At 34.6% G+C, this 14017-nt stretch overlaps 1 protein-coding gene and 1 long non-coding RNA gene across 5 annotated transcripts; one reads left to right on the top strand and one right to left on the bottom strand.

Annotated features, from left to right (window-relative positions):
- The first annotated feature begins 287 nt into the window (after positions 1-287).
- On the top strand, positions 288-5160 carry ABCI1 (non-intrinsic ABC protein 10). The gene is made up of 3 exons (XM_089804297.1): positions 288-655; positions 771-1043; positions 4245-5160. Exon 3 carries the CDS (start codon positions 4443-4445, stop codon positions 5109-5111), a length of 669 nt encoding a protein of 222 aa, XP_089660423.1. The 5' UTR covers positions 288-655; positions 771-1043; positions 4245-4442; the 3' UTR covers positions 5112-5160.
- A 1444-nt stretch (positions 5161-6604) lies between these two features.
- On the bottom strand, positions 6605-9063 carry LOC149533637 (uncharacterized). Of its 4 annotated transcripts, none has more exons than XR_016357048.1 (5): positions 8586-9061; positions 8115-8456; positions 7693-8013; positions 7177-7302; positions 6605-7045 (listed from the first exon to the last, which is right to left on the bottom strand). It is a non-coding gene; the product is annotated as an uncharacterized LOC149533637 (long non-coding RNA). The 4 variants fall into 4 exon arrangements; XR_016357045.1 differs by having other exon boundaries at positions 6605-7049; positions 8586-9035; XR_016357047.1 differs by having other exon boundaries at positions 6605-7049; positions 7177-7298; positions 8621-9035.
- Between the last annotated feature and the right edge of the window lie 4954 nt (positions 9064-14017).

Raw genomic sequence — 14017 nt, 5'->3', positions numbered from 1 at the left:
TAAAATTGTATTATTATAATAATATTTATATTATTATTATTATAATAATGAGATTAAGAGATATATCTAAAAAAGTGTTGGTAGTAATGACATTAAGAAATATTTTTAAAAGAGTGTTGAAAGCTCCAAGTGTTAATTCCTTCAGAAAACTTAAGCAATTTCTGAAGTGGAGCTCTTGAAGAAACTTTTGTAGAGATTATAAATAGGAGCTCATTTCACATGCTTGAATATTTATTTGCTTTTGTTACCTTTGTGACTTTTTCCTAGTTTTGTACCTTGCTGAAGTATAGAGTTATTTTGAAAATTACTTTCCCAAATTGTGCTCAAATATACAATTTGTTATTCTCCTAGCTGTATTGTATTGCCTTGCCTATGTCAGTCTAAGGAGATCAGTATTGTTGGAGGTAATTGTGAGGTTTGGGTGAGTGAATTTATTGAGGAGTTACTACCAACATTTTACTGCATTTGAAGGGCCCGATCTGGTTCTGTTTGCTGTTGAATTGCATCTGGAGGACCTTTGTTTGCAAACTGGTGGTCGAATGCATTTGCTGGTAGGCGTCATTTTTATGTGCAAAACAAACACATAGGGCTTGCAATCACAGTCGAGTTCAACCGTCCCAAGCCGGCATTCGTTTCCTGGGCGTTTGGGGCTGAAGTATGGTTTTTTTTCCTTGACTATTTGGAGAGCAATTTAGGGTCTGTTTTACCCTGCCGGCAAACCCTACCCTGACGTCATTAACAGGTTATTACTGCTGCACACTGGACGCCAGTATTGGCGTTTGTATTTTTTGCAGATTACTCTCACGGTGGAAGATTTGGTGGGACAATTTGGGCGTCTGATTCTACCTGTTGTTGGCGCACCTACCTGTAGATTTCAGCGTCACATCTGGGTGACTCTGTTGGGCTTTTTCTGCACAATATCGATGCCAATCATTGGTCTTTCGCTGGGTGTTTTTCCATCGTGGAGTTAGGAGCTTATGCTGGAAATTACCTTGGATTGAGTACCAAAATTCCACTACATTGGGCGCTTGTATATGATTGAGGTGCCAGTACTTTTATTATTTGGTTACCAGTTTGATGTGGCACATTAAATTGCAGCATTAACCAGGTTCATGGTAGTTATTTTAATTAGTTCTGCAAATACTCACTGTGCAAGGGAAATTAAAGTTAGTATTACTCTCTGCTATTGTAACTCTTTTGGTATTACATTTCAAATTAGGATTGCAAACTTTAGTTGACAGGCCGTGGTTATTCATTTGAAGTTCTAAATCCACTTCTTGCACAAAATATGGCATTCGAGTAATTGTTTTTGCCTAGAGATCTGAGCAACCAAGATTACATACCTCAAATAAAACACATAGAAGCAAGATTTTTCAATATTATCGCGGAGAGTCAGCCAAGGGTTTTTACAAGAACAAGCTTTAGGTGTTAGTACATATCTAGAAATCACAAAAGATTTGATGAAGTACTTGATAAAGTGTTTGAGACTATTTGGGAGCCAAAAACAGAGGTAGCAAAGATAAGGCTAGCAGTTCAATTTTGCCCTAAACAATTTTCAAGAGAGCCATCTTTAAAATTTATTCGATCAAGGAGCAGAAGGGGAAGCCCGGAATTCCATCACGGATTGGAACGATGTTCATTGCGCCTTGAAGTCCATTGTGCCCTGCGATGGAAATGAAGTAGGAAAGAACCTGACAGAGAAAATCTAGGGTCTTGCTGATAAAAATAAAAGAGAGATTTCCCTAGTATAAAAACTGACCAAGCTTGAATGGGGTAATGAGGTCAGTTTACTGATGTAATCATTCATTACAAATACAAATCAGCGAATGTTTATTTCAAGCTTTACTTTCAGATACTTCATTTGATGTCAAAGTTTGACTTCCAGATCTTCATAAGTGATTGCTGGACACTTCGTATTGGTTTCAACTCTAAAGTTCCCATCCCCGCATTTCTTAAAGCATCACAAGATTTCTTTGCCATACTTGAAGAGTAGCCAGTGAAAAACTGCCTGTATCGAACACATATTGCCTCCATACTGATTCTCATTTATTCATCTCAAGTATAATGAGCAGAAAATAGATCACGTCATAGTCATTCACTTAGACACATACTAATACCTCTTAATATATTGACAAATTGTTATTTTTGAATATATCTATATTAATTTTTTAAAATTTATGATAATCTATTATATTTAAATAATGTTTTAGTTTTAATAATTTCATTTTATTATTAGTAAAATATTTTTACCAAATTCAAATTTCATATAGTATGATACTATTATAGACTGTTCTATCTTATAATATAATATAATTTTAATTTATACAAGGTGAATATAATGTCAAGTTCATCCAAATATTATTGTTCCAAATCTGAACTTGAAGTTCAACCTGGCGACTTAGGATCCAGGCATCTAATGGCTGTGTGTTGTTCATACTTTGATTGTATAATTTATGAGTTTCAGATTAGCTTTTGGTTTTTTGCTTTTGTAAGATGTGTCAGCCCCCTTGTTTTGACCAGTCTTGAGGCTTGGTCTTGGTACAGATTTTCCAGCTCTTTTTAAAGCCCAGTCTTGTAGTTGGAGAGAAATATTGACAAAAACTTTGCACAACTGAGTGGAAAAGATCAACATAAATTTTAGTATGCATTGCAAAATATATAGGATTTTCTGTATTCTATGCCAGAGTAATTATTAATAATGTATGATTCAAACGTGCAAATACTCCCAAAGTACTTGCTGGAACAAACATGTGTCCAATTTAAATGAACTGCCATCGTAATACACATAGCAACAATGGATTAAATAGCTTGTTCACTTTAATAAATTTAAGGTCACAAATGAGTGCTGAAAGTCAGGTACTTAAGGTTTAGTGGTTAATTTTTTGATAACATTAAATGCTTATGATGTTTTTCTTTTGCAATATCTTATGTTAATGGGTTCGAGATTCTGATTATTTAGCAAGCTATGCAAAAATTGCAGAATTGTTAGAAAATCTGCGAGTCTTCGTCAGACTTGTGAGCTTTTTTGTGTCAAACCAGCATATTGCTTCTGCTTGCTTGATTTGAGACCTTGGGAGTTCAAAGCTTGAAGTGTAGTTTAGACTTTGGTACCTTTCTTTCCTTCTGTTCTCCAGAACATGCCATGTCTCGTGAATTTATACCTTTAAGAGATTTTATTGATTTTAAAAAATCAGATAGTGTGTTTTTCTAGAACCATTTGTAACGGTCATGACCCATGTCATTATAATTCTACTGATTAGTGGAGTTCGATATTTTGAGGTTGCAACTTGTTCACTCTATGGTCAACCAATTGCCACACCAACATTAATGGCATCTGTTAGATTACTGCTGACGTGCTTGCAGTTATACATCACGTGATCACTCATGATTCCTGTTGCTGTGCATGTTTGGTTGCAATGTAGGCCATTTTGTCAATTCACAAATTGAGCATGCCTACATAAATATGAAACATATTAATGTTATTGGGCTTATTTTGCTTCATTAGTGGTCATCTGACATGCTTTCCTGCTAGTTGTTAGTGGAAAACTGTCATTTAGTTAATTGGTTACAGTGAAGAACTGAAATAGATGCACTTCTTTCAAACATTAACAGGCAATAGGAGAGTGTACTTGTACTTATTATAGTTTGGAAAATTTCTTGGCTGGCTTGGTAAGTTTATCTATTCTGACTTTTAGAATTCAAAATCTAAGCCTCGAGCTATTCTGTTCTGAGATTCATAGAGTTTTTCAGTACAGTTTATGCTAGCCTACCTCTTACGATGCTATTAATTCCATTGGATTATCCTCAAACTTGAGCTTTTTGAAACTTAATATGCTTATTCTACTTGCCATATGAGATTCATCCCTGCTCAACGTATAGCATCTATTCAGTGATTTCTAATACTATGTAATTAATACAATTCATTTTTAATTCATTACAATTTAATACACCTTCAAGGGGTGGGAATCAACAACTTTTTTAATTTAACTTTGGATTATTTCATCAAGGTACAGAGACCCCTGACCTTTGTATGGGAAAGGGAAATACTACAATTTTAACATTAAGGAGAATTAAGTATCTTTTCTCTGCAAATATTTGGGTTTTATTCTGTTCAAGTATCTTTGCATGCTTCCATCATAACTTTGTTAATCTTCTAAATGTTCTTTTTACTATGGCTTGCAATTATTTTGAAAATATTTAACGTGCATTCTTCGAGTCTAATGCAAATGGTTTTCCTGCAACAGGTTTGCTTTGTACATTAACCAGGGGGACAAGAATTAAGATTTCTGAGAAGTAATAAAGCTCAAGCTAGACTGAATTCGTTGCGTATACTGTGCCATTTCTATAGAGGAATAGTCACTAGAAGTAGCAGATAATGGATCTGCTGATATAGTCAATGGCAGACTAAATTCTGCTATTTGTAATTTGTAGAAACCTACAATATGGCACGAGGGCCACCAATTCCTAGACTTGTAGCTAGTAGACTCTCTTGCATCAGAAATGGTCAGATGGTGCTTCGTGATATCAATATGACTATGCATAATGGAGGTGGAATGATATTAACAGGGCCAAATGGCTCTGGGAAAACTACATTTTTGCGTATTTTAACAGGATTTCTAAAACCTAGTGCTGGGCATCTGTTATGGAATGGCCATGATGTGACAAACTCTAGTATCTATGAGTTATATAAAGTAGAATTGCATTGGGTGGGTCTTAAGGATGCGATCAAGAATAAATTAAGTGTTGTAGATAATGTTGAATTTTGGGAAACGTTGGAAGGAAAAAGTGGGAGGTCACGTAAGGCTTTGGAATTCATGGGCCTGGGACATGTCATGGATGAACCGGCCCAGATGTTATCTGTGGGCCAGCGTAAAAGGGTGCAATTGGCCCGACTACTTGCAATCCCTCGTCCAATCTGGCTTTTAGATGAACCTTCTGTTGGACTTGATAAGGATGGAGTGCAAATACTTGAGTACATAATGGAAGAACATCGCAGGAAGGGTGGATTGGTTTTTGTTGCTACCCACATTCCAATCAAGCTGAAAGATGCTATGCATTTGCAATTTCCTCCAAGAATTTTAAAGCCTAAAACTTTCATGGACCTTATGTAAAGAATTTTCTTTCTAAATTAAGGTAATATGATTGTTTGCAAAGTAGAAACATATAGCAAATTTGTCAACTACAAATCTACAACTCCATGCATTACAATTAATTTTAGGCTGAAGATATGATGATTGGATACAAAATGGTTTATGTATGTTGGAAGTTCTTATTATTATTATGTACTGGGTTGGGGTTAGTTTGAAACATCATTAAGGATTAAAGTGTTAAGAACTTAAGAGAGACCTAGAAGGCCTATTTAATGCTCGCCATGTGTGAACTTCAGAGTGCGAAATTTTTGCATTTTATGGGTTGTTGCAGTTCAAATCTTTTATTGGCATGTTCAATGGTTTAAATTTCTCAGTATGCTGCCCAAACTCAAAACCTACAAAGCAATCTTAAAATTTGGAAAAATGTGGTCAACACACATCCATAATTTCATAACCTGCTGCGACATGGTGTACTAAACCCAGATTTGCAAAAGTTAACCAAGGTTGAGAACACATTTTCAAAATAAGTCTTGACATAAGGCTGGCTGAGCAAAAATGAATTTGTGCAGTCCTTGAGCTAACAGTCATCCGAACGAATATAGTCAGTACCAGAGATGGAGCTAAAAGCTGAACAGGTAGTTAAAGCAGATTTCAAAACTTTCCTTTTCCACAAATCACACATATAGAGACAACACATCAAATGACCAAGCAGAGATATACTGGAGGATGAAAAAATAGTCATTGAATCACAATAAATGACCATGCACGTTACCAATTCTTCAAAACCTTCTGTCTGCAAATGAAGAATAGGAAGTTGGAAAGATGGCTCAGTTTAACCACCTCAAATGCTACGATAGAATAAAACACAGGAAGAGAATGATAGACAAATGGATTAACCCCCAAAAAGACGACATTAAAGAAAAACTTTATTAACTTGGATAAATCATCCTTGCTAGACATAACTAAACAATTTTCTACTCGACTTTTGGGGCAGCATAGAGAAAATTGAGGCTTACATAATTAATAGATGTTTGCCCAAATTATTGACACCCAATCAGAACTAGTTCCATAACTAACAGAGGCATCAGAAGTAGAACACAAAAGACCAATACCGTTCTGGAACATGAAAAGAAACACCATGTACAATCTAATTGCTACCGTTCTCATAAAACCATCTCAGAAAGATAGAAAGCCTTTCTTTGGGAAGACAAATTGTGGATAATATCGTTGCCATTCACAACTACCACAGTCATCAAACTGGATGTGTCAAAAGCATTCGATAAGGTATAACTAGGACTTCCTCTCTAGAATTTTGCAGAAAAAAATTGGATTCAGCAAACAAAATGTGGAATGAATAAAATGTTGTGTCTACAATTCCACATTCTTCATTGTGCTCAACAAGGAAAATGGTGCATACTTAAGATCTCTTGATACAAAAGGCAAGAATATTAGAGTATTTTTGTTCTCTTAGGTTCTTGTATTTCTCGCTATTTTTAGCTCGTTATTCTAGAATCTTTTTTTTTCCAGTAACAAGTTTCAGTTTTATTAATAATTTAAGCATAAGTGCACAACAGTTTGATGAAACCATTAATCCTAAACTTACCCACTTCACCGTTTTTCAACAAAAAAAATGCCAGTTGACCTGAAAAACCACTACCAACCTTGCCTTCAACTATCTTATCTTCGACATCTATAGTTTCAGTTACAATTTACCTCAAAAAGAAACATGGCGTTCAGCCATGTCAGGTACCCCCATCAACAGTTACACAGCTACAAAATTAAACCAGAGCCCATTTTTAGCAATGGAGAAATCAAAATACGGATGGTCGTCACCCGATATTGAATGATTTGCATTGTAACCATAAAATTTCCAAGCCTCCTCAGCTTGTAGTCATCACATTGATCTTGTCCATTCACCCCTGGAGCACAGAGCCTTTCAGTCAATCTCTCCTCGTCTTCCTTAGTCCACCCAACAACAAACTTATTAGTCCCTATAAGGCAGATAACTTTTTTCATTAGACCCTCCCAAAATTAAACCAGAGCCCATTTTTAGCAATGGAGAAATCAAAATGCAGATGGTCATCACCTGATATTGAATGATTTACATTGTAACCATAAAATTTCCAAGCCTCCTGAGCTTGTAGTCATCACATTGCCCTCATCCATTCACTCCTGGAGCACAGAGCCTTTCAGTCGATCTCTCCTCATCTTCCTTAGTCCACCCAACGACACACTTATTAGTCCCTATATAAGGCAGAGAACTAATTTTTTCATTAGACTCTCCTGCATTAATTTTTATGCCAGAAATAAAATTTTAAGCTAAAGTTTGTAAGCATTTATTTTCAACTATAAAATTTCTGAGTTCCTGCCGGAGGAGAATCTAATGGAATCATTGAGTGTCATTTTTTCAATTTGACTTTTCAATCTACAGATCAGATAGCAGTATTAAGTTCTATTATACAAAATTACAATAGTTAAATGTTAATACTTATTATTAATAATAAAAACAGAATACTTCTCTGATTTTTGATTGGTGGTAGTGGGCAGAAAAATGTCAAATTTTAGACATTACAACAATTAGCGTTATTCTCGAAGCTTTTACCATTCTCGGCAAAATAGAAAAGCTTCATTCTGGGAGCTTCCTCCTGTCTCTCAAAATACAATTAGCAGAGATCTTGTGTAGGGCGGAGATGAAGAGGCAATGCTGCTGCTGTCTTCCACGACAACATTCTCATCCACCCTCGTTTACCGCCTTCCAAATTTCCTTCTGGTGCCATGGTTTTTGATTACCCATTTCACAAAAAAGTGACAAACCAAAGCCCTTCACCCTTGTATCCAGCTTCGCAAAAAAGAATTCAGACATGATGCAGTTCTTGTCCATGATTTGGTAATTTTCAACAATCATATTTGCAGTCCACACCATCTGCAGGGCATCCGAAACACCGGAATTAGCCTAGTAGATAAGAAAGAAAACTGCTAATTAGTAGCCCATGTCAAAAGGATTAGAGTTTAAGAAAAACCCACATCCAAACGACAGGCTTTCACCGCCATATGAAGTATTCTTGGAGAAAAGAATAGACTTTTGACAGTATGTTGCCATCCGTCGTCTGGCTGAATTATCCACTACTCTGAAGATTAGATATTGTTAACCAGGTAATCCAATCTCAATAGCTTTCACAAATCTCTTTCACGAGGAAAATTAATCGTCTTCCTAAAAACTCTCAAAAGCCCTAAAATTTGCCATATTCACAAGATATTGAAATCCCGTCATGAATCCTCAATGAATAAATTTTAACAAGCGAAAAGGAAGGCCTGGGATGATTTGTAGTGAAACAAGCCCTTAACCAGATAGTTGAGAAGAAAATCCTGTGTGGGCACATGCAAACAATAAAACAGAGTAGGGAGAAATAAAGCATAAACTGGATGAAAGGAAAAAAAAAAAAAAAAACTGAGGAATGCAAGATAAGGTTTCAAACAAACAATAAGCAAACTAACCAATTTGTCTTTGTAGTGTATCTCAGTAGACTCACCGATCTGTATCTCATTGAATCCAACTAGTCTTGACATGCAACGCCCTCTTTACTATCAGTTACCTTCATTATGCACAACGTCTTAGTTTATCAGTACAAGAGTCGTTATATGGAGATTGTAATTGGTGTGTGCACTATGGTTCTGTGTACTTCACGGTATAAGTCCTATTATCATATTATGTGTATTCTCTAAGTAAAAAGAATTTTGTTCTTCAAATCTTTGTAATTTTGTTCTTCATTTGCAATTAGCAGTCAAATATTATTATCATCTAGATTGAACTTCTGGATGAATGGATACATAATATGAAATAGAGGTTGTGACTTCCTTTGACCATGAACTACTTGGCTGAAGCTAAAACAATTGGGCTATATTAATGAAAAACAGAGTCGCTACAAAACAACCCACACTATATTACAAAAAGTGAGATGCATTCTTTGAACATGTAGAAGTTGGACAAATAAACATATAAATAACAACTGATGCCTGTGGATGGAAAGTTAGAAGCAATTGCTAAATATATGCCACAATGACAAATGTGTGAGAAGCTTTGAAGCAAATGCAATTTCCATGGGTAAAGCCAGAACGCCAGAATTTGTGTCGACATCCTTCACCGAGGCCCATTGTTTAAGGTAATTTCTCAAACAAATGCCATCTCACAGAATGCCAAAACTGCAGGAGCTGCAAGATGTACAAGCACACAAAAGGCACGTAAGCATAGATAAGACATTTAACCATATTAATATAAAATTGTTTGATCTAGTACTTATTAGTTCCTGCCATGGTAGGAAACTTATGCACTCGTTAAGAGCGAATGATCTTATTAGTTTGTCCAATTAGGAGTCTTTATTTATTTATATCCATTTTCCACTATAGACATATGTCAAGCTTATTTTCATGCAATTTGATTGGTCTATGTGTGTTACAGTCATGAGTTTGAAAGTTTTTTTTCATTATTATTTTGTGCACACAATTATTTTTTATTTTTATCTTTTTCCAAACTTTAGATATCAATACTAGTAATAATAATAACAATAACAATAATAATAATAATAATGAAACATATTGTCAAATATTTATAAATTGTGGTTATAGTTGTATTTGATTTTTAAAAAATCAATAGAAACAAACAAAACAAGACAACATGATAAGCAATTACAAAGATGACATTTCTTGTCATTTATTATTGTTGTGGTTACAGTTGTATTCCATTTCTAAGAAATCAACACAAACAAACAAAACAATACGACATGATAAACAATTAGAGAGATGACATATCTTGTTGTTTATGATTGTTGTGTTGCATAAGTTTCCTTGGAAAATATGTTTCTTTATAGTTGTGGCTTATAAATTATTTTTAGGTCAACATTTGTCCTGTGAGCATTGATTATGGATGTCAAGGAATATATTTCTTTATAATTGTGGCTTATAAATGATTTTTAAATCAACATTTGTTATGTGTGAGTATTGATTATGGAATCCTCTAGAAGTGTTATTTGCTTATTTATAGTATCGGTTGATTACTTTTAATTCACATTTCTAAAGGCTTAGTTTTCGTCTCTTCCTACTAGAGTACAAGGTATGTTAAAGATTTCTCTATTCTTTTAATTTGAGATTATATTGTGTTCTAGTTGTATTGTTTTATGTGATCATCATATTTACATTGAATCTTGTCCAAATCTATTGTTTAGAACATATTGTGTTGTAGTTGTATTATTTTTTGTGATTATCATATTTATATGAAATCTATCTATAAAAGCTTGTCTAGGTCTATTGTTTAGAATCGATTTTTTGTAAAAGAATTGAGTTTTTTGTTTGAAAATTTGAGATCCATTGGTCAAAATTTGAAATCAATGATCTATTGTGTAGAATCAAATTTGTTGTAAATAATGAATTTTTTTTGCGAAGATCTATGCAGATATGTTAGATCACAATAATTTTGTGCACGAAATGTTATTAGAGTTTTGATGTTTGATGGTGTTTTTGCAACTTTGTTGTGTTGGTAGAAAAAGCCTTGAAGCTTTTGAAATATATGAGCTTGGCTACTATAGAATGAACCTCGGTAATCTTCAAATGCATATTCCCAATAATTTCTATAATTTAATCCACAAAATGGTTCAGGAGTTTACCAAAATACAATCACAAAACATGGATCTTGTCAAATTGTTGGAGAAAGTCCCCTGAGAAAGGGTGTAAAGCCAAACTCAATGAACTTATATAGCATCACTAGTAGTTTATTGCGATTCCAATATGTTTGTAATTGTTGCTAGTGGAACATTATGGCTCACGACTGTTTGTTATTAGAAATATCTCCGAGTTTTATGGAGATAAGGTTTGAATGAAAGAGAATATCATTTTCTAGAGGATACAAAAGTTATACAGTAACAGGCCTGTGGATTTTTTTTGAAGTATCAGTTTCTATTTTGATTGAAATAACAGATTTTGAAATAAAAGGTGATAATAATATTTCATATTATTTAATATATTATTATTGTGATTTATCATTAAGATTGTCCAAGGTTTTACTAAACTCATATTGTTCAAGATTTTATTAAACTCATATATTGTGCTATTGAAATACTTATAAAAAAATGAATGCTTTAGAGTTATATTTGATGACATGACAATTGTATCAAAAGAACCAAGCTATGAGAATAGGAAAAAATAATCGTATGCTGACTTGGGAATAGTTAGATTTTACAATAAAATGGTTTAAATACAAGATAATTTTGTAGTTTTTTGTTAGTATTTTGTATTTCCTCTAATTATACCATTTCTCAATTATCAATCTTGCAATCAACACATTGATATGTGTATCCTTATCACATTATTCATCATCCACTAAATTTAAGAAAAAGACTTGATGTGAACTAATGTGCACATTCTCCTCATTATGTGGAGGAGCTTCCATGATTTAATGCCTTGTAAGGTCACATTCTATTGGTGTTTCGAGAGGGGACAAAAATAGTGATGTAAAAGGCCCAACAAGAGACCTTGAAATAGCATTCACACAGCATTGACAATTTGTGCTAGTGAAACTTATATACTATTATTATTATATATTTGTGTTTTGTGTTGGATTCTACATTCCACTACTTCATAGGAATATGGACGACCCATCACAATTAGTGTAGTTAAATCAGTTGCATACGATTGGTCAAGAACCAAGCTATGACAATAGGAAATAATAATATGTTGACTTGTGAATAGTTGGATTCTACATTCCACTACGTAGTACAACAAACAAGATCAAAATCAATGGTTGTTAATACATAATGAATAGAAGAGTACTGTGCCTTACATTTGACCTATAATGAGGTTCATATTTAAAAGCGAGGTTTATGCAATTGAAAACCTTATAGGTTGCATATTCATTCCTTCCCAACAAGTTCGCTCTTCTTCTTCTTTCTCTCCAACATTTTCTTGTAAGTTCATAACTCTTTTTTATTTTAAAATAAGAGTCCTTATTTCTTTTGTTTCCATTGACAGTTTCAAAAAGGAGAATTTGTAGGGTTCGAATTTAGTTTTGGTTATAAATTTTCTGCATCAGTAATTTGTACATAATTTTAGGTGTGTAAGGCTTCGAGGGTTTGTTTAGTGGAGGTAGGGTTGACATGTATAAGGCTTCGACGGTTTGTTGGGTGGAGATTTGTAAGGTTTGTTTAGTAGAAATTTTCTAAAAATTGTTCAGTCATTTTTTTGACCATGTTTGATGTTTGAATTTTAACTAATAAGCTTCAATATGATAAAGGTTTTGTTCTCTACCGTACAGAAATATAACTGAAATATACTGTCATTTCGACTATTAGGTCATTGTTTAGTGGGATTGACACTTAGGTCTCCATTTCCAATCTATCTGCTACCATACATCTGTGGGTTTTCTTTGTAGCCTTGTTGGTGTTGGTTTTGTATTTTGTTTTTATTTTATGGTTGAGTTTTTTGAGACTACAACAGAGGCTCGTGGAGATATTTACTACATCAAGTGCTTAGATTTTGATTCAACTATATAGCCAAAGGGCAGCTGCCTAATGAGCAGTTGGGAGTTGAACCCGAGCTTCCTTCCTTAGCTCGGAAGAAGAGACCTTTCTGCTCTGCAAGTAACATCGGTTTGGGTATCCATGGAGGAAAGGAAGTTAGGCCTCCATTTCCAATCTATCTGCTACGATACATCTGTGGGTTTTCTTTGTAGCCTTGTTGGTGTTGGTTTTGTATTTTGTTTTTATTTTATGGTTGAGTTTTTTGAGACTACAACAGAGGCTCGTGGAGATATTTACTACATCAAGTGCTTAGATTTTGATTCAACTATATAGCCAAAGGGCAGCTGCCTAATGAGCAGTTGGGAGTTGAACCCGAGCTTCCTTCCTTAGCTCGGAAGAAGAGACCTTTCTGCTCTGCAAGTAACATCGGTTTGGGTATCCATGGAGGAAAGGAAGTTAGGGGCGGCGGGTTAGAGAGTCCTTAAAATATCATGAATTTATTTGAAATGGACACGATTTTGGTTGACATTCACAACGAGCAGATTTCATTATGTTTAACCGAGTCGATTTCATTTTGATTCTTTTCTTTTTTCTAATTGTTACACTCAGGTTGCCTTAGTTCTCATAACAAAATTTGATTCGATCCCCTGGAAACATCTTCATGGACATTAATTCCAACGCAGTCATGCCAAACAAGGACATAAATTAAGGAATGAGATTGACTTATTGTCAAGGCTTAGGCACAAGAATCTGGTATCCCTCATAGGTGACTATGATGAAAACTCAGAAATGTGCCCTGATTATGTTTCCAATGGAACATTAGAGAAGCATATCCATGGCAAGGACGTCCATGGAAGAAGTGTTTTGTCGTGCAATAAGAGGTTAGAGATATGCATTGGTGCTGCAAAGGGCCTTGACTACCTTCACTCGGATGCATTCCAAACAATCATACACTGTGATGTGAAGAGTACCAATATTCTCCTAGATGAAAATTTGTTGCCAAAGTTTTTGATTTTGGGCTCTCCAAAATAGTGGGCATATCTGATCAGAGTCATGTAAGAGGTGAAATGGAGCCATGTATATATGGATCCTGACTACTTCTATAGGTTGGCTCTTACTAAGAAATATGATGTTTATTCTTGTGTTTGAAACCTGTTGTTATGTCTTCTGAGTCAGGGGAGAAGATAAATCTCTCTGACTGTAATATAAACCACATTGAACTTGAATGAAGGTCTTCATTAAAGTTTAATTCACCTCTCTGCACATTTGATATATCCTCATCTGGACCTCTGATTTCAAGTACAAATCCTTGACTCTCCAGACCTCCTTTTTCTGGGTCATCATTGTTCACTTTTGCGAAAAATTTGCTGTTACCAACTGTGGGAGATTTTACCTGTTCCTTTTGGTGATGTTCTAAGTTTG

Source organism: Cupressus sempervirens, chromosome 10 (genome assembly GCF_028749045.1).
Source record: "Cupressus sempervirens isolate cs-2001-9-10 chromosome 10, ASM2874904v1, whole genome shotgun sequence".
Taxonomy (NCBI): domain Eukaryota; kingdom Viridiplantae; phylum Streptophyta; class Pinopsida; order Cupressales; family Cupressaceae; genus Cupressus; species Cupressus sempervirens.
The sequence above is the reverse complement of the archived record's forward strand: the minus strand, read 5'-3'. Positions and strand labels throughout refer to the sequence as shown.